Source organism: Cyprinus carpio, chromosome A2 (genome assembly GCF_018340385.1).
Source record: "Cyprinus carpio isolate SPL01 chromosome A2, ASM1834038v1, whole genome shotgun sequence".
Taxonomy (NCBI): domain Eukaryota; kingdom Metazoa; phylum Chordata; class Actinopteri; order Cypriniformes; family Cyprinidae; genus Cyprinus; species Cyprinus carpio.
The window spans coordinates 13,204,142-13,224,642 of NC_056573.1; the positions used below are offsets into that span (position 1 = coordinate 13,204,142).

General features: G+C 36.0%; 1 protein-coding gene across 1 annotated transcript in view; it reads left to right on the forward strand.

Annotated features, from left to right (window-relative positions):
- The window catches only part of cdh7a (cadherin 7a), a 58,100-nt gene that overhangs the window by 5,360 nt on the left and 32,239 nt on the right, over positions 1-20,501 (forward strand). The window contains exons 2-3 of the mRNA XM_042774050.1: positions 2,475-2,934; positions 16,484-16,778. Coding sequence (XP_042629984.1) covers positions 2,692-2,934; positions 16,484-16,778 — 538 coding nt within the window. The 5' untranslated portion in view covers positions 2,475-2,691. The remainder of the gene's footprint in view (positions 1-2,474; positions 2,935-16,483; positions 16,779-20,501) is intronic.

Consider the following 20,501-nt stretch of genomic DNA (forward strand, 5'->3'; position numbering starts at 1 on the left):
GACACCTTGCACAAGTAGGGCAAGCCACAAAAGGTCATTGGAAAAGAGGCTGGCTGTTCACAGAGCTCTGTGTCCAAGCACATTAATAGAGAGGCGAAGGGAGGGAAAAGTGTACAAGCAATAGGGATAACCGCACCCTGGAGAGGATTGTGAAACAAAACCCATTCAAAAATGTGGGGGAGATTCACAAAGAGTGGACTGCAGCTGGAGTCAGTGCTTCAAGAACCACTACACAAAGACGTATGCAAGACATGGGTTTCAGCTGTCGCATTGCTTGTGTCAAGCCACTCTTGAACAACAGACAGCATCAGAAGCGTCTCGCTTCAAAAAGGACTGGACTGCTGCTGAGTAGTCCAAAGTTATGTGCTCTGATGAAAGTAAAATTTGCATTTCCTTTATATATTATGGTCCCAGAGTCTGGAGGAAGAGAGGAGAGGCACACAATCCACATTTCTTGAGGTCCAGTTTAAAGTTTCCACAGTCAGTGATGGTTTGCGATGCCATGTCATCTGCTGGTGTTGGTCCACTGTGTTTTCTGAGGTCCAAGGTCAACACAGCCGTATACTAGGAAGTTTTAGAGCACTTCATGCTTCCTGCTGCTGACCAACTTTATGGAGATGCAGATTTCATTTTCCAACAGGACTTGGCACCTGCACACAGTGCCAAAGCTTCCAGTACCCGGTTTAAGGACAATGGTATCCCTGTTCTTAATTGGCCAGCAAACTCGCCTGACCTTAACCTTAAGAAAATCTATGGGGTATTGGGAAGAGGAAGATGCGATATGCCAGACCCAACAATGCAGAAGAGCTGAAGGCCACTATCAGAGCAACCTGGGATCTCATAACACCTGAGCAGTGCCACAGACTGATCGACTCCATGCCATGCCGCATTGCTGCAGTAAATTCAGGCAAAAGGAGCCCCAACTAAGTATTGAGTGCTGTACATGCTCATACTTTTCATTTTTATACTTTTTAGTTGGCTAAGATTTCTAAAAATCCTTTCTTTGTATTGGTCTTAAGTTATATTCTAACTTTCTGAGATACTGAATTTGTGATTTTCCTTAGTTGTCAGTTATAATCATCAAAATTAAAAGAAATAAACATTTGAAGTATATCAGTCTGTGTGTAATGAATGAATATAATATACAACTTTCACTTTTTGAATGGAATTAGTGAAATAAATCAACTTTTTGATGATATTCTAATTATATGACCAGCACCTGTATGTGACCCTGGACCACAAAACCAGTCTTAAGTGTAATTTTTTTTAAAATTGAGATTTCTACATCATCAGAAAGCCGAATAAATAAGATTTCCATTGATGTATGGTTTGTTAGGATAGAACAATATTTGGCTGAGCTACAACTATTTGAAAATCTGGAATCTGAGGGTGCAAAAAAATCAAAATACTGAGAAAATCGTCTTTAAAGTTGTCTAAATGAAGTTCTTAGCAATGCATATTACAAATCAAAAATTAAGTTTTGATATATTTATTTTAGGATATTTACAAAAAATCTTCTTGGACCATGATCTTTTCTTAATATCCTAATGTTTTTTGGCATAAAAGAAAAATCGATAATTTTGACCCATACAGTGTTTTTTTTTTACTTAATGCTGCAAATATACTCCAGTGACTTAAGACTGGTTTTTGTGGTCCAGGGTCACACACATACAGTATATATATATATATATATATATATATATATATATATATATATATATATATATATATATATATATGTGTGTGTGTATATATAAATAATTCAGACTATAAAATCATTCACCTTAAAATATATCTAATATATTAAAACCTTTTTTTTTTAATGATTAAGATATTATTAAGAAAATATGTTATTACAATTTACTTAATGGTTAGACCACGGCATTATCATTAGGCTTTAGAATTTATTTATTTTTTCTTGAAAATGGTCTAAACATTTTTCAAAACCATATAAAACCAACATGAATACAAAGTATGTGTGTTTTAAACTGGATTATTTTTTTTAAAAACATTTTAATTTGACATTGACCCATATGGTGTCTTGCATAAACTGAGTATGATAATGGAGCTACTCTTTCCATTGATGGGACTTGAGATGGTATTATCATATTTGCTTTATTTCTCCAAACCTTTGCATTGGAGTTATATCCCTCTATTGGTTCCCCCTCCCTCCTTGGTTCCCTTCAGCCCTTAAGATTAATGTGCTATTGTTTCAGCAGTGCTGTCAAATACCCATCCAAAGGAAAGAGCCACATGTCCGTTTTGCTCACCTGTAGCCCTCTGCCTGCACCAGCATCTCATACTGCAACCTCTGAAATGCCAAAAGTCATGTTGTCTTAAGTGGTATTGTAAAAACGACAGTAAATCAAGCCTGCATCTGTGCTGACAGACTCTGGTTTTGTATATTTCTTGGACTTGTTTCTCTCTCTCTGATTTTCTTCAACCTCTCCCCCTGATGTCTGTTCTCACCACAGGTTTGAGAGCTTCAGCTACAATCATCGTTCATTCCTGTGGTCTCTCCCATCAATCACCAGTCAGACGGTCCCGCTACCCACGCCAGTGCTGAGGGTGGTGCACAGTTTCCTAGGAGCCACCTCTTAGCCTCAAGATCTTTGGTGCCTCTTCAATACGGAGGAGTGTATTTTTTATTTCCTTCTTTTTTTTTTTTTTTACTTTCATCCTTTCATCCAAATGATGCAGATCGGCTCTGCAGTGTGGACTGGACTGACTGTAATGACTATGTTGCTGTTAGCCCAGCTGGACATGGGCTGCTGTGGGATGACTCTGAATTCTATCCCCCTTCATCCAGCTTCCCTCAGGCCCCTCAGAACTAGTGTGGGTGCATCTCTTCAAAGACACAAGCGCAACTGGGTGTGGAACCAATTTTTCGTCCTGGAGGAGTATACAGGAGATGACCCTCTTTATGTTGGCAAGGTAAAGCTAAATTTCTCCAATATTTTAAATGTATCAAGTGCACTGAGGTCATTTATTATTACAAATAGGGCTGAGTGATATCATTTAATTATTATTCTCTTTCTTTTTTTAATTCATTAAGTGAAAAAAGGGAAACACATAAATGTAGGAATTATTAAAAGGCTGAGAAATATACTAAAACATTGAGTTGCTTTCAACTCAGTATTGTAATTCTGTAATATTTTTCATTCTTTTGAGGATATTTGTTGATATTTTTTTAACCCAGACCCAATGACATGTACATTTTCTGTACTAAAACCTTGTTTGCTCTGCTTGTTGTCATAATGTGGTGTTACATCTCATTCAACCACTTTTAGTCAGATACAGTGTGGTCACATTTTCGATCACCTCACCTCTGAATGTAGTTGAAGTGGCACAATCTTAAAATGTTTTGGACTTTCTTTTCACAAAACAAATCACCTGAAGTGAATCTTAATACCAGGTGTAAACGGGGTCTTACATCTCAATCAGTGGCTGCCTGTTAACTGAGCTGACATGTTTATTTAGATAATGTACTTGGGGTGCCCAGAATCCTCTACAGCTGTCCAGTCGCTCAGACTTATTTCTCTGGAGTGTCTGGCAAAGTCTTGTGCCTCAGCCGCACATGATTGCCGTTTCTGTTAAACATGTGATGCTGTTTAAACATGACTATGACCAAGTGTGTGCTATTGTGCATTCACTTGGCATACAGGGACCTTGCTAATAATTTTAATTTTAAAGAAGTCATATCATAAGGAATCCAATTTTGCTTAATCTTTTGATATATGTGCCATGAACATAAGGTTTAAAAGCTTTGATTGTCACATTTTCTGAACTGATGTTTGGGGATAGCAGTGATGTATCAGCCAGTTAGCAAGTGTTCCTTCTCATTAATGCCAAGTGAAATCATAAAAAAACCTCACACGTCTCATGTTTCTACCATGATGAGGATTAGTAATACTTTGTGAAAATGTGTCAGTCAAACTCTTAATGAAGTACGTGTGAAGAACAGATGCTCTGCCTGCTTATTTCCTATAAGAATGTTTGAATCAGTCATATATCATTGCTCTAAGGTAGGAGTGTGCAATAACACGATTTTTGATCGTGGAGAATTTAAATGTCTCAACGATCTGCTTTTGAAGAAATATCATGGTATCGTGCTACAGTGCACATTCTATCAGTTTCAGTTCTGGCGCCTCCATCTCAATAATACAACATGACATACATTCCCATCAAATGTTAACTCAGCTGTAGAGTTACACTCACGGGACACTACACTTATTTGCAGTCATAAAAGTGCATTATTTGTGTGTGCTTTAAAGCCTTGCCGGTTAAACATTTAATTTGCTTGCTGTTCTGATGTGCGCTTTTTCTGAGAAAGCACACCTGAAGCACACACACACTAAAAAGCCTGTCAAACAGCGCCTGATTGGTTATGTTGAAAGTAAAAGAAAACAGCTGATAGTAAAACGGATGCGTGCCTGCAGACTTGACAGCAGACTAATTGTAGTTAACATGCCACCACTTGTCAAAGGGATGGTATCACGCAAAATGTTAAATTCTGTCATTATTTCACTCTCATGTGGTCCCAAACCTGTATTAATTTAGTTCTTGTGCTGAACACAAAAGAAGATATTTTGAAGAATGTGGGTAAATAACCAGTTGCTGGTCTTATCTTTGATAGTAGAAAAAAAGAAAGAAAAAAGAAGACAAAAACACTAGGAAAGTCACTGTGGACCAGCTGTTTGGTTACCCACATTTTTCAAAATAAATTTTATGTTCACCAGAATACAGGAATTCATTCAGGTTTAAAAGAACTTGAGAATGAGTAAATGATGACAGAATTTTCATTTTTGTGTGAACTATCTCTTTAATGTTAATAAAACACAAAGAGAAAAATCATTCACTGCTCTTGACTGAAGAACTTTAATACATTTGCTTTAATAAGAATCAATGTATAATTTATACAATGTATTATTATTTTTTAAATTTATTCATTAAATTAATTTCTTGAATGCTACTGCTAAATACACCCACTGTCCCTGAAAAATAAAGCACTGTATGTTTTATTTGTATATAATGTGTATTTGTATCATGTATCTTTGTTCTTGTATCTTAATAACAAAGATAAAATAATGACAAATTTTATCTTCACCCATTTTGGCCTAAATGTTTGCCATTCCTTTTTATTTTATATTTTGTTACCTTGTATGGCTTTGTTTTTAAAATAGGGAAATAGGTTTGGCTGTACTGCTCAGACAACTTGCAAAATAGTAAAACCAACGTGACAAAGAATCATGATAAAATCCTGATGTTCCTGGGAAAAAAATAATACTGTGAATTAATTAAAACATTGCGATATGATATTTTTGCCATATCGACCTCCCCTATTCTGAGGGTATTTTAAAGGCTTTGTCTTATATTCATTTTCAGACACCTTAAATTAAAGCACTGGGAAATGGAGGTTGACGTACAGTATACTATTCAATCAGTCTGGGCTTTTAAAGTGTTTAAGCCATCAGTTTTCCTCACATTAATGTCAGTGTGTAAATGAACATGAAGAGCTTGTGAATACATGATGCATTGTTTGATCAAAACACTTTGGCATGTGTATGATCATGTGTTTAATAAATGTCTCATGTATTAGACTCATGTATCATGTAGCGTATGATGAGATCTTTTTGATGCAATGTGGATTTTATAGTTATACTCTGAGCTACAGTAAATGAGCCACACAAAGAGGAAAAAAGCATTGTCACAATAGGAAGCATCTTTTCTTTTATGTATTGGCTCCAGTCTAGCAATGTGATTGCTTTATACACACAGGCTTGTAAGTAGTTAGCTCGATGCTAAACGCGAAAACAGCCAAACACTTTCCCATTTTAAAGATAATGAGCCAGATATTCCAGCATGCCACCTGCTCTACTATCCTTGGCTTATACAATACATTATCTCTCAGCCTCTACATCACACACACACACACACACACACACACACACACACACACACACACACACACACACACACACACACACACACACACACACACACACACACACACACACCTCTCTACCATCACACACTCTAACCCTGACAGCCAGGTTGAACCTTATTAGATTTTGGCTCATCTCCAATTCACCCTAGCCGGAGGGATCTGGGCAAAAGAGAAGTGACTGAACACAAATGTTTCCCCCGCGCTGAATGATGATCAGTGGAGTAATGTACAGTATGGGGTGGCCTATCTCTCTGTCTTCCCATAGGAAAAAGAAGCCTCAAATGACATCTCTCTAAGCCCTCAGATGTTTCTCCTGGACTGTAAAAAGATTTTTACTTTGGTTTCCTGCTTCTTAGATTAATTTCAGAGAAAATAGCCCTAATTTGATAACTCTATACTCTTGTTATATGTCAACATCTGAAATATTTGTGACTTCCTTAGATTCCTTTTTTTTTAAGTAATTCTGGGAGAAATATCTGAGACAAAGTTCATTAGGCAGAACTGAGAACTCCATTAAGAGCAACCTCTGAGCAATAACATTTTACTCTTGGTTTCTCTTTTAAATTTTTTATCTTTTGCTTCTCAAGTGATGAATGTATTCTGTAAGATGGTCATTGGCTGGCTGCTTGTTCTCCTTTCTTGGCTTTTATGTAGACATCCATCCTTTGATCATTAGTGAGCATGAAAGATGGTCTTATTCATCAGGATAAGGGTAGCATAATACAGACATAAAAGACAGGGTCCTCACAAACAACTTACCATGAGATCTTATAGACCGTTTTCATATTCTCTTTCTTTTTATGCCTATGCCCCTTTTCATGGTATCAACAGCAAAACAATAAAGATATGACTAGTGGTTGACCGAGATGGGTGTTTTCATGACTGATACTGATATCCAGGCAGCTGGCAAACTGATATGTTGATTTGTACTTACATATTTTATGTTACTACATATTTTATTAATTGTAATTAAATTATGATATGTATGCATAATTGCTGAATTATCTCCTATTTTACATAATTTAATTTTACACTATATTATACTATATTGTTAAATCTCAAAATGGCCAAATTTCAGGTAATTAATTTTGGACCCAAAAGTTTTTTTTTTTTTTTTTTTTTTTTTTTTTTATCTTCAAAACACAAGTTTCATGCATATTACAAAAACATATCATGATAATGTTACATACTGTACAAGTTAGAAATGTTACATACAAGGTAGATAGGCGTAAGTTGTTTATTCTGAACTTTTTACCCTGCCTTAACAGTGAGCAGAGACTAAACCCTGTCAGCAACAGTTGGCTTGATGATACTCCAAACTTCTAAAAGCCTATTTTTATGTTTGTGCAGAAAGTTGAAAGATACGGTATGCTCTCATATACATAAGATAAACACACTTTCCAGGCAGAAATTTGATGTTGAGACTCCAGGCTGATTGAAGAAGGACTTTGATGCTTCCAGAGAGTAAAATAGAAGAACCTTTTGAAGCCATTTTCACATCACCGATCTCCATCATACACATCTTGCCATTTACATCTTTGTTTTTTGGGCTTCAAACACTTTGCAGGAAGCATAAGAAACTTTTAATTTCCGTCTGTAATCAACACTTGAAATAACATTTTCTGTTCTTGGTTTTATGCTTATCGATTGTCTCTCACTTGCAATTAATGCTGGAAAACAAGATTTTTTGTTACTCTGAACAAAGAGCAGAGAAGCGAACAGAGAGGCTTATCCTCAACCAAATATGTTGTCGAACATACCAAAGTCGAATCTGCTCACCCGTTATTATCTGCGAAATTATACCAGAATGAATTTAATGAATATATCTTTGCCATTTTGATATCGTACCATTAGCGACTGGGATTATTGCCCATGGTGACCTCTTTGCAGCCTGATGAATATGGATATGATAGGTCCAGCTTGAATAAAATGCTCAAACGCAAGGGATGTCAAAGAGAGCGCAATGAATAATGCATATCCGTGTCTCCGGGGTGAGTTCAGTAATATCAACAATTATTAGAAATGACCCCAGTGTCCCCACTGAAAGTACACATTCATTACAGCACTTCCAGGCGAGTTCACTTCAGAATAAGCATAAACAAGTGTCCGATGTCGTTAATAGTTCCATCGCACTAAGTTACCTGGACTTGTATCCTGCCACGTAATTAAAAATCTTGCCTCTGGTTCGGAATCACAGGAATGCATCTCTGATTATCCGGCACACTGTATCAAGGCCTCTCAGCTGCTTGCTGTCCTCTCATTCCCGTATTTGAGCTTCATAGGATGTGCAGGGCCCGTCGGTTTGAATCCCTCAGCTGGGCATTGAATGCCCAATCAGGTTCTGCCTGCCTCACTGAGTGCACCAGAGAAAAATGCTTTGAATTCAGCCTTAATTGGGGGGGGGGATCCTTTGATGGTGCAGTCTGTGTAATAGCAAGGGTGGGGGAGAGGGGGAGCGTTCCCAGGCCGACTTCCGTCGCAGCCCATTTGCATTTCCTTTTTCCTAGCCTGCCAAAAACAACTCGTAGCTCACCTTCTAAATGCGCACTTAATGAGAAGCAGACCAGGAGTGCTGCTGTAACCCCGTGGCGAGGATGAGAGATCCACACTTCTCTCCCCTTCTGGCCACTGGGAAGCTTTTCGTCAGCCAGGCCGAGCAGATTAAACGTGCCCTCTGTCGTGCCGGCCCTCCCACCACATCAATGATTTGCGCAAACTGAATTAAACAAAATGAAACAGAAAAGAAAGAGCTCTTTTCATGTTGTGGATCAACAAGCGTTCCCCAAATCCTCTCTGGAGTGATTTCTAACATATGCTGGGTAATTAAATGCAGCACTGGAGAAGATGGGCCGCTTTTCATCTGCTTCCAGTCCGTACTGGTCCATGCCATGGCCATTTGTCATCAGTGCAGATGAAAGTCATTGGTTTGGCAGTCTCTTCCTGGGCTCTGGTGCCAACCTTGCGAGTGCATGCGTGCGCATATATGCTCCCTGAGTGCGCACAAATGGAGATGGTGAAGAAAGTGAATCGTGTCTTTTCAGATAATTAAGGCTGTGGGCATTGAGGGTGTCTAGTCACAGAGGTGCTTTTTAATAGAATCCGGCTGAGTCTTTCTCATATGGAGAGTGATATGAGCTGACACCACTGAATCTAATGACAGGGAATAAGGAATCTTCCACAATAAGGCTGAGATGTGGCTTGCACTTCCTCGATGAAGAGCAGCTCGGCTACACAATAAAATACGATTTGCATTTATATAGCACTCTGCAGGTGTTGATTCAGGTGAAATATTACAAGAGGGGGAAGAATCCCACACCATGAGAACGTATTGAAAGGCACTGGCAAATAGATCCAGTATGTAAAAAGCTATCAAGTACAAATGACTGCCTTTCCTCAGACTCAGTTGGTTTCCTTTATTATAGACCGGATTTTAGCCCGGCTCTTGATTACCCGGGGTGGTAAGATGGTTTTAAAGCAACGGAAAATGACATTGGAAAACGTTACATCACTTGAGCTTGGCACAGGGAAGACAATGCACATCTCAGTTCTGTCATTAGCAGTTAGATGTTGCAAACAAAAAGCATTGGTGTACGCACAGCTGCAGAATCCCATGCTAGGTTTCTTTCACCTTTAAACTGTGAGCCAATGGTATCTCTTAGGCAACTGTCGCTTTAATGAGACTGTGCAGGTCTATGTGCTTACGCAGCGATTAATGACAGCTGACAAATTTGTAACATGCTTCACTTCAGACCTTTATGCTAAAGGTTTGTGTTAAGAGCTTTTGTTGTGAATGTGAATCAGAGTTTGATTTGTTTGATTCGTGTGAATGCAGCTTTCTCAATCTAAATGTGTCTTAGTAATTTATTGATTATTGATGGATGCAGACATTTTGTTGCAAAATATTTCGTTTCTAACTAAAATACTAAAATTATATTCCCTTACCTCTGTTATACATTTAATACAATATACATCATACATGTCTTAATAATATAACAACATTAATTATGAATATACCACATTTTTGCCAAAATACCATGGTAACAGTTAGTGTTAGTACAGTAAATCCATAACAGATGTTGGCTATTTGTGGATTGAACAGCCTTCTAACTTGTTTATTCCACAAAAATGGTACTAAGAATGACAGAACCATTTCATTTGGACTTAAATTAGTTTTAATCACCAAAACATGTCAGGTTTGTTACAGAACTTTGTGCCAAATCCAAATGCTTCTCTCTGAACATAGCAGCACAGTTTAATAGTGATGTTCCATGGTCGATCTGCAAGCACATAATCTGAGCTTGCGCTGCACTGTCTGTTAGGCCGAACTGATAAATGGTCCATGCTACATGCTTCAGAAAGTTAGCACTCTTTCTTTCCGCTTTTGAAAAGTGTGCCATTTGATTTTTCTTATGTGCACAGCCCATAATCAAAGAAAGTTATGCAACTTGCAACCTCTAACAAAACTTACAGAAAAATAGTTTTGTAAAAAATGCAATCATTTAGTCGCAGTATGGAGCCCTGTTAATGTATAATTTGCACATTCCTGTTCATGTTAATTATGGTATAAAAAAATCTCCCATAGCTGATTGTCTCAACAGCTCACATTCTTTGCATTGCAATTCATTTATGGCAGACAAATGCAAATGCTGTTTTTGGCTCTTAAAGTTTTGGGGGTAAATCCAAGGTGACAAAGATATGAATAAAACCTTCCTGAACAATTACCTAGCTACAGTTTTGCGTAGCACTCATGGTGGTACTTATGTTGAAGACGGTCGCCGTGATTTTCGATTGATGTTCCTGGATCAACATCTTTTAATGATCCTGGATCACCATGATTGTCCAAAAATATAGACTTAACCCAATCCCTACCCCTAAACCTAACCCTACCCATAATTTATTCCTAAAATCAGTGGGAAATGATAACTGATTAACAAGGGTGTAGAAGAACCTAGCCTTGATTGTAAGCCCAAAGCAGAAATTTGTTCCTGTGGCTCAGTGGTAGAGCATTACGTTAGCAGCGCAAAAGGTCGTGGGTTTGATTCCCAGGGAACACACATGGCTAAAAAATGTATAGCCCGAATGCACTGTAAGCTGCTTTGGATAAAAGCATCTGCCAAATGCATAAATGTAAATTTCCTGAAAAGTTATATCTCAATTCTGATTGGTTGATTGGAATGTTGTTCCAGGATCAACAAGGACTTGGTGAAATCATGCTTTTCATTGAAAACAATTTTGAATAATATCTTTTTTTCATTCTAACTATATGAAAATAACTTTTCCCAAAAACTAAAAATGTAGCTTTCGCCAACAAAATATTATGATACAAAACAGATAATGGCATTTTAATGCGTCTAATCAGATAGGCTTAAATCCCTTAGCTTTAGTCTAATGAAGCATGAAAGCTAATTGCAGTAATGCTAACCAGCAGCCATGTGGAAAACTCGTAGATGAATCTTAAACAAACCAGATGCTGAGTCACTGTGCTAACCTTGATGTGGTGGGAGTTTCCCCTGCTTGTCAGCCTGCAACAGAGCACAGTCATCCTCAAAGAGCAATGCTAATCATGCTATCACTGCAAAAAATAGGTTACCCTCTCCTCCAGGAAATGACAGAAAGTATGAAGGTTGTTTGATCCAGTACTTGAAGCTAATACGACTAGAAACATGAAAAGCAGGCCTACTGTTTCCATTCAGAGTTGTTTTATGATAATTTACCACAGGTCTTGCATAATGTCTAACTGTGGGGTTTTTATAATGACTGTAGAAGGTAGATAAATTATGGTCTGTATGTAGTAAAAAGCTATGGTCTGATACTGTGATATTTCTTATGATGAATAGTAAATTTTGCTGTTTTGTGACTGTTATAAGCCTGCAAATGTTAAACTAATTAAACTAACTGCAAATTATAACTTTCCTTCATCAATTATTTAGTATGAATCTACAGCATTTCTTGGCAAAGGACCATGGTAAAACATGGTAAATGTGCATTAGTCTCCATACAGTTCATACTGCTTCTATATAATACCACTTGAAAGATTTGTGGTTAATTAGATTTTTAAAATGTTTTTAAAAGAAGTCTCTCATACTCAACAAGGCTGCATTTATTTAATCAAAAGTACAGTAAAAAAAAATTGAGATTTACTATTAAAAAGTTTCTATTTTGTTGTATATATATATATATATATATATATAAAATTATTATGATTAATATATATATAATTTCCAGTGATGGCCAAGCTGTATTTTGACAAGATATTTCTGAAGTCTTTATTGTATGTTGATTTGGTGCTCAAGAAACATTTATTATCAATCTGAAATGAAATGTTGCTGCTTAATATTTTGTATTATTTGTATGTATTTGTACAGTGCATATAAAAAAAATAGTAATTTCTGTATATATCTATATGATGTGGCAACATCATATAGAAAAGACAAGATGCATGTTCATTGCTTTGATTGAGTAGATGTAGCTAATTAAAGGAGGCACCATCTGTAATATATCTTGCTGTTTGATTTTGGTCACAGATTCTGAATCGCTATGGAGAATTTACAATAAGTCAGAGTCAGAGAGAACGCCTCGCCAGTGCCGATCACTCAAGTAATGGCATTCATATCAATTGTGTTATTTATTACAAAGTTCGTTTCAGCTTGAAAGTTTCTCATTAGGTGGGATTGTGAGGAAAGTAATTGATGTGCGCTGGCAGGCAAGGCAGTTCCACGTTTGCCATATCCATAATCTTTCTGTATTTGGAGGGAGTGAGAGCGGGTAAGAGACAGAGCGTCATATTAAGGGCACCCCTGCAGGATCCAAGAATGAGACAGATGAACATAAATTAGCGTGTGTAAAACAGGCAGCGTTTGTAATCTCACGACGTAATTGGGCTCGCTGGTTTCCCAGAGACAGATGACAGGGACGTAATGACACTCTTCATTTATCTTCTTTATTGTGGTGGAATGTGTTGGCAGCGTGAGACTGGTGCCCGTCCAGATGAAGGAAACGCTATGTTGTGCTATCATCTCCGTCAACAACAACCTACATTGCTGATTTACACACTCAGACATAGCATGACTCAGCCAGTTTGTTAGGGGCAGCAAGATTGCCAGCAGGTTTAAATAAAGGCTGAGAGAGAAAAGGTGAGCACTCATCCCAAGACTTCACGGTCCTAACTGGCTTCCTCCAGTAGTTTCCTCCTCAGGCTCGGTTCCTCCTTCCTCTCATTCCTGTTTAGATTGTTGATCTTGTTCTCAGCAGCTCATTAACTTGCCAACTTTAGTCTTTCCATCTCTCCACTTCTTATTTGGTTCTTATCTCTTTCTCTGAGCTGAAAAGAGCCAAAGGCTGAGAGATAGAGGACTAAGTCAAGAGACGACCTCAGGGTTGCATTCCTGCATAGGAGAGTGATTCACGTTTTCCTCACATTCACACGGACACAAACATATAAGCTGTGCTCAGAGAGCTATCTGAAAACATGTATAATATTGATTTGAAATACTTGGCACAGACATTCCAATGTTGTTTTAAGTTCTAATGTTGTTTTCTTTCCTGTGTTGTAGTGTTTCCTATCAGTGGCGGCTCGTGGGTTTTAAAATAGAGGAGGCACACTAATTTTATTGGTCTGGTGATCCCTGCCGATTATTATTATTATTATTGTTTGCTTAACCACTTTAAAATGGCTTTTTGTTTGATATTAGTCCGAAAACGTAAAGAAAACGCCACACACACAGCAAGATAATATAATTTCACTTACCTGGCCTATCACTTGAGGCAAACATCCAGCCCTTCTTAAAAGTCTGTGTTAAAAGAGCCGATTACTGTAAGGTTAGCCTATATCCAGCTTAGTCGTGTTCTTCCTTTATTTTTAACTTGTATATATACTGTTTGAATGACAGCTTTGGTAAATCTGTTGGTGTTCAAATATTTAATATCGGTACTCATCATAAGTACTTGGTACATTATCAGCACAGCCTGAGCCGTTCAAACTAATATCACGTAATTTACTGTACGTCTCTATGATGATTGGTTGATATACCAGAAGCTAGCCTCCTCTGCGAGGTTTCCTTTCTCAACACTCATCAGTGCTGAAAGTGAACACTCAATGATGATTGGCTATTTTTTTTTTTTTTTTTTTACCAACGGAGGCATGAGAGCTTAGCTTTCCCCAGGCCTCCACCTCCCCTTCTCTATCATTTAGCGGTTGTAATTACATCAGCAAATTCGGCACATTCGCGATAGAAAAGAAGCGCTTTCCAACTTCATTAACATGTTATGGTATTACAAGTGTGAAATAACAAACAAAAAATACACATTCTGAGACATGAACTGAAATGAATTGGGAATTTTATTAACATTAAATCGTCCTCCTACCATTTTCACCTCAAATTTCTGCCTCCCCCAGCAAGCCGCCATTGTTTCCTATTGAAACACAAAGTTTGGGTGGGCCTTACTGAAGGGATTTTTTTTTTCTTCTTCTTTTTTTTTTTTGTTTTAGTTATGTCAGACATGAATCATGATTTGCTACTTGGTAGCTGGTTGCATTTTGCATTAGGGTGAGGGACATCTCATAGAGAGATTGATTTGAAAAAAAAAATCGATGTATTTCCGAATGAGACATCAATTTTATATTGTGTTATTTATTTATATTTTTAGCATATACACTGCTCTTCAAAGGTTCATTATCGGTAAGATGCATTTTTATTCTGTTTAATTTAACTATAAATATAATTGCTGTTTTCTATAATTAGAAATTTCAAAATTTTATTTATTCCTGTGATGGCAAAGCTGAATTTTCAGCAGTTGTTACTCCAGTGCTCAAGAAACATTGCTTCTTATTATTAATGTTGTCCTGCTTAATATTATGATGGAAACAGTGATACTTTTTTTCAGGATTCATTGCTGAATAGAAAGTTCGAAAGAATGGCACTTTTTAAAAATGGAATCTTTTGTAACATTATAAATGTTGTTAATGTTGTTAATGTAATGTTGTTTGATGGTAATACGTTTGACAGCTTTATTCAGATAAAAAGATATATACATTTATCATAATCCGTTTGGATGAGTTTGCAAGCTGGGGCAGTGTAGCTGAGCACACAGAATCTAATGATCTGCAGCCATTATCATGGTGAATTATGGTCAGAATAAACATTAAAAAAAAAATGCAGAGCCGAGCCACACAATAGTCATCAGACCGGTGTTGGCCTTGGTGAATTGCCAGCACTGACATCCAAACACACATTTACTTTGATTAATTAGCCTCAAATGTCATTAGCGCACTCCGTTCCTGCACTGAAACCATTGTAATTTTTGATTAACTGACATCATATGTGGAGCAGCGCTGTTTTATTGGCAAGTAAATGGCAACCTAAACCAGATGTGACTAGATGGGAGCTTTTTGTTTTATTTTTTTTGCAGTCCTGTGGTGCGACAAATGAATTAAAAATACAGTTCCATATAGAGAATGTGGTCATAAACTGCATGCGTAATATAAAATCATTAGAATAATGCTGTTTGAAATGGTTTTAGATGAATTATAGCATGTCACACCACAGGACACTGTTTGCCATCTTCCCAAATTCAGTCGTGGGTTCACTTTGTCCCATGAAAGCAATGCAGCTATGATGCACCAGCCAATCATTGTGAGTCTGTTTAAAACAGCATCATAAAGACTTATGATATGAAAGGACTGCTTAAATGAAGCAAATAAGTTGTCTTTATTTACTAGATCCTGTACATGAAAGTGTTGTTCCACAGTTAAAGCCAGTCTCTTGAGAAATGTGGTTTTGAAGACAAAAAATGTTAGATTTATATAATGGAAAGAAAAGCAAAGGGAGGAAAAGCTAAGGACTTGGCTTATAATCCCCCAGAGAGGGAAATAAAGTCTTTCAAGAAATAAACAAGTAAATAAAATCACTCACTGCTGGTGACAGAAATACCAAGTCAGTTGCCATAAAATGGTAATGGCGTGAGAACATTTCTGGACTGTCAATTAAATTGGCCAGTTTTTATGGTTTATTACGAATGTGCATTTTTGGCACTATTTAAACAATGGTTAATATAAAATAACAATAATTGTCAGGCTTCTCACAAAACAACTGTACACTCATAAATCTGACTAAACATTCAGGACAGAACAACTGACCGTGAGATTTCTGAGATTTCCCCACTGCCGTTTGTTTTGATTTTATTTTTTTTTTAAGCTGGAAAAGTATCTTACAGCAACAGCACCTCAAGCCATATTCTAACAAGATGGATTAAAAAAAAATTAAAATAAAAATCCACCCATGTGTTCTGAAATGTGTGAGGAAGAATAACTTGTGAGATTTGACATTTATTCAGTACATACCCTTTTGTTGACTTGCACAAATCTGCTGGAGATGGTTTATCCCCATTTATTATTTAAAGCGCTGCAGAAGCTCTTTCTCCCGAGTAAAAACAATTACTGGCATTATTCATTACTACGCTAACTAGACAACTGTTACAATTATAATAGATATGAATTACTTGTTTTTTTTTTTATTATTATTTCTTCTTTCCCTGTAGCTTCATTCGGATGTGGACAAAGGTGAGGGCAAAGTAAAATATGTGCTCAATGGTGAAGGTGCATCCTCTATTTTCACCATCGATGAGAACACAGGCGACATACATGCCACGAAACGCCTGGACCGGGAGGAACAGCCCTACTACACGCTGCGAGCTCAGGCCCGAGACCGTGCCACCAACCTGCCAGTCGAACCAGAGTCTGAATTTGTTATCAAAGTGCAGGATATCAATGACAATGAGCCCAAGTTCCTGGATGGCCCTTACAATGCTCAAGTCCCCGAAATGTCTCCTGTTGGTAAGTGCCTTGGATTTGTTCATATAAAACCAATTACCAAAGAGGGATGTTAGGAATACACAATATATATGCAGATTTTTAAAATAATTTATTAGTATTGGTTGATTTTGGACATTTTTATGTTCATTTTCTTTAAGTACGCGTTATATGATGGCAAAGGTAATGTCAACATAATAAAGTTAATATTGATAAACTTAAGGCAAGACACTACAGGCAAAATTATTTTTCATTCACTGGTCAATTTTGAGATTTTGGCTGTTCATAATGTGTTGTTTCATAGAAATGGACAGAAAACATTATATATACAGTATATATACGTATATTGTAATTTATATACGTTCCAAAGCCATTGAAAAATAAATAAATAAATAAATTTAATTCCCGCCAAAATCAGTATTGTATCTGATCATTATTGAAAAGTAAATTTTTAATTTTATGCAAAATTTGATATCAGCCGTGTTATTCTGTCATGTTTTCTCCCTATCTTTCCAAACCATGACACATGCCAGTCTCCCTTCTCTGCAGAATGCGATACATCCGCTCAACCAATCACAGCGCACCATTCCATGCACTGTAAACAGTAGTGGCAGCGATTTGAATTCACCCGGCATCCTAGTTTTCCTTCCTCTTTACTTCTAGTTTTAATGTGAAATAAACATGAATGAACATCACATGCTTCATGTAAACGCTCATGTAAAATCAGTGTTTCAACCGCAGCTGGTTAGTGTGCTATAAATGAAGTCTAGAGAAGAGCATTTTGTGAAATATTAGACTATTATATTTTACTTTACCTGTTAGAAATGTCTTAATTATTTAATGTTTCAATAAATCTGTTATGAAACGAGTTATGAGAGGCAGTTTGTAAATTAATATATTTCAACTACAAATAGAATTTTTATAATTTAGAAGTTAATTTAAAAACTGCAAAAAATAAAATAAAATACCATTTTCACCTTGGTTGTCTTGCCTTAGTAACAATAGCTGTTAAGATTATCTTTAGCAAATCTCAAAATGAATAACCATTTTTTACACTGTACATTATAATGTTATTAGCCTAAATTCACTTTAAGTATTTAAACTGATTATATATATATATATATATATATATATATATATATATATATATATATATATATATATATATATATATATATATATAATATATATATATATATATATATATATATATATATATATATCGATATGTAGGTCGAACTGACAAACAAGTGCCCTGTACGGGTGCATTCATTATGTATATTAGTGTTCTTAGGTGATCCGTGGCTCACACTCAATACCTAAACAAATTCTTGACAAAATTATGTAATATATATATATATATATATATATATACATATATATATATATATATATATATATATATATATATATATATATATATATATATATATATATATATATATACAGTACAGACCCAAAGTTTGGAAACATTACTATTTTTAATGTTTTTAATGTTTTTGAAAGAAGTCTCTTCTGCTCATCAAGCCTGCATTTATTTGATCAAAATTACAGAAAAAACAGTAATATTGTGAAATATTATTACAACTTAAAATAATAGTTTTCCTATTTGAATATACTTAAAAAAAAATAATTTATTCCTGTGATGCAAAGCTGAATTTTCAGCATCATTACTCCAGCCTTCAGTGTCACATGTAACATCCAGTCTATCACATGATCATTTAGAAATCATTCTAATATTCTGATTTATTATGAGTGTTGGAAACAGTTCTGCTGTCTAATATATTTGATGAATAAAAGGTTAAAAAGAACTGCATTTATTCAAAATAAATTCTAATAATATATATTCTAATAATATATTTTCTTTACTATCACTTTTTATCAATTTAACACATCCTTGCTGAATAAAAGTATTGATTTTATTTAAAAAAAAGAAAGAAAAAAAAATCACTGACCCCAAATTACTGACCAGTAGTGTATATTGTTATTACAAAATATTTATATTTTAAAAACATAGCTTTTTTTTTTTTTTTTTTAATTTTTATTCATTAAAGTATCCTAAAAAAGTATCACATGTTCTGAAAAAATATTAAGCAGCAGAACTGTTTCCAACTTTGATAATGAATCATTATATTAGAATGATTTCTAAAGGATCATGTGATAATGATCCTAAAAATTCAGCTTTGCATCACAGAAATAAATGATAATTTAAAGTATAATAAATTTAAAAACAATTATTTTCAATTGTAATAACATATCACAATATTACATTTTTTTTCTGTATTTTTGATCAAATAAATGCAGGCTTGATGAGCAGAAGAAACCTTTTTCAAAAACATTAAAAATAGTAATGTTTCCAAACTTTTGGTCTGTACTGTACATATATATATGCTGTCTACGTCGAGCTCGCATTCTTAAGGACTCCTCTCACCCTGACCAGACCAGCAGATTCAGGAACAGCTTTTTCCCTACAGCTGTCTCCTTACTGAACTCTGCCCTCTGACACCCCCCAATGCCCCCCCACACCACACACACAGACTCCTCACCCCTCCTCATCACCACATCTGATTTATTTAGTAATTTACAAACAAGCAAAAAACAGTAAACTTATTACTTGCACTACTGTCTGTTCATCCATAATACTGAGTCCATTGCACTAGTGTAAATGATGTACATTTGTTCATAGTTGCTGCTAATAGTGTACATACACTTATACATAATCCATCTGTATAGTATGTTCATAGCACACCTATCTGTATATCATGCTGATAATATTTAAAATCTGTAAATTATGTCCATAATACTGCCTTATTTGTATATTTAATGTACATTTGTAACATATTGTAGACACTGTATATTCAGTACTTACTGCTTATTGCACTTCTGGTTAGATGATAACTGCGTTTCGTTGCCTTGTACCTTACCTGTGCAATGACAATAAAGTTGAATCTAATCTAATCTAATATATGGACAAAATAGTCAGTAATCAGTAATCAGTTATAAAGATTTTCATCTTTCATCATTTTTATATCGGCCAAGGTTTAAATATTGGTGCATCCATAAAAGATATTTTGACATCCAATTTCAAAATGATTACATAATTTTGTCAAGAATTTGTTTAGGTATTGAGTGTGAGCTGCGGATCACCTAAGAACAGTAATATACAGTACATAATGAATGCACCCGGTACAGGGCACTTGTTTGTCAGTTCGACCTCGTAGAGCATAGTAGCTGACAATCACGCAAGCATTGACATGCTTTTTTATAAGAGCAATTAACATGCTGGCTGCCACTGTCTGTCCAACGGCGTGAACAAAGCCATTAGCCTCTGTGAATGCAAGCGACCCTTGTCCTCAATGACTGCTTTATAGATCCATTTAAATTCATTAGCAGTCAACCAGTGATGAATGGAATTGATTAACGAGAAAATGATTAATTTAATTTAGTAATTAAGAAACAGGAGATTGTTTGCAAGTGTGAGGACCACAACCTAACCCAGACACCCCTCCCTCAAGCCAGACGTCAGCATGAGGCCGAAAGGAAATTCACAACATATGCCTCATACTCCCATCCAAACACTTTTCCACATTGCGGTTTCTCTATGACGTGTATTTAAGGGCTGACCATATGCTGGTGTCCTTAACTGGCTATAAATGTACCGGCCTATTGAATCTAAAGAGCCTGAAATGATTCTACAGAGGTACAAGGTTACCTGTAAGAGATGAAATCATATCACGGCATCAGATA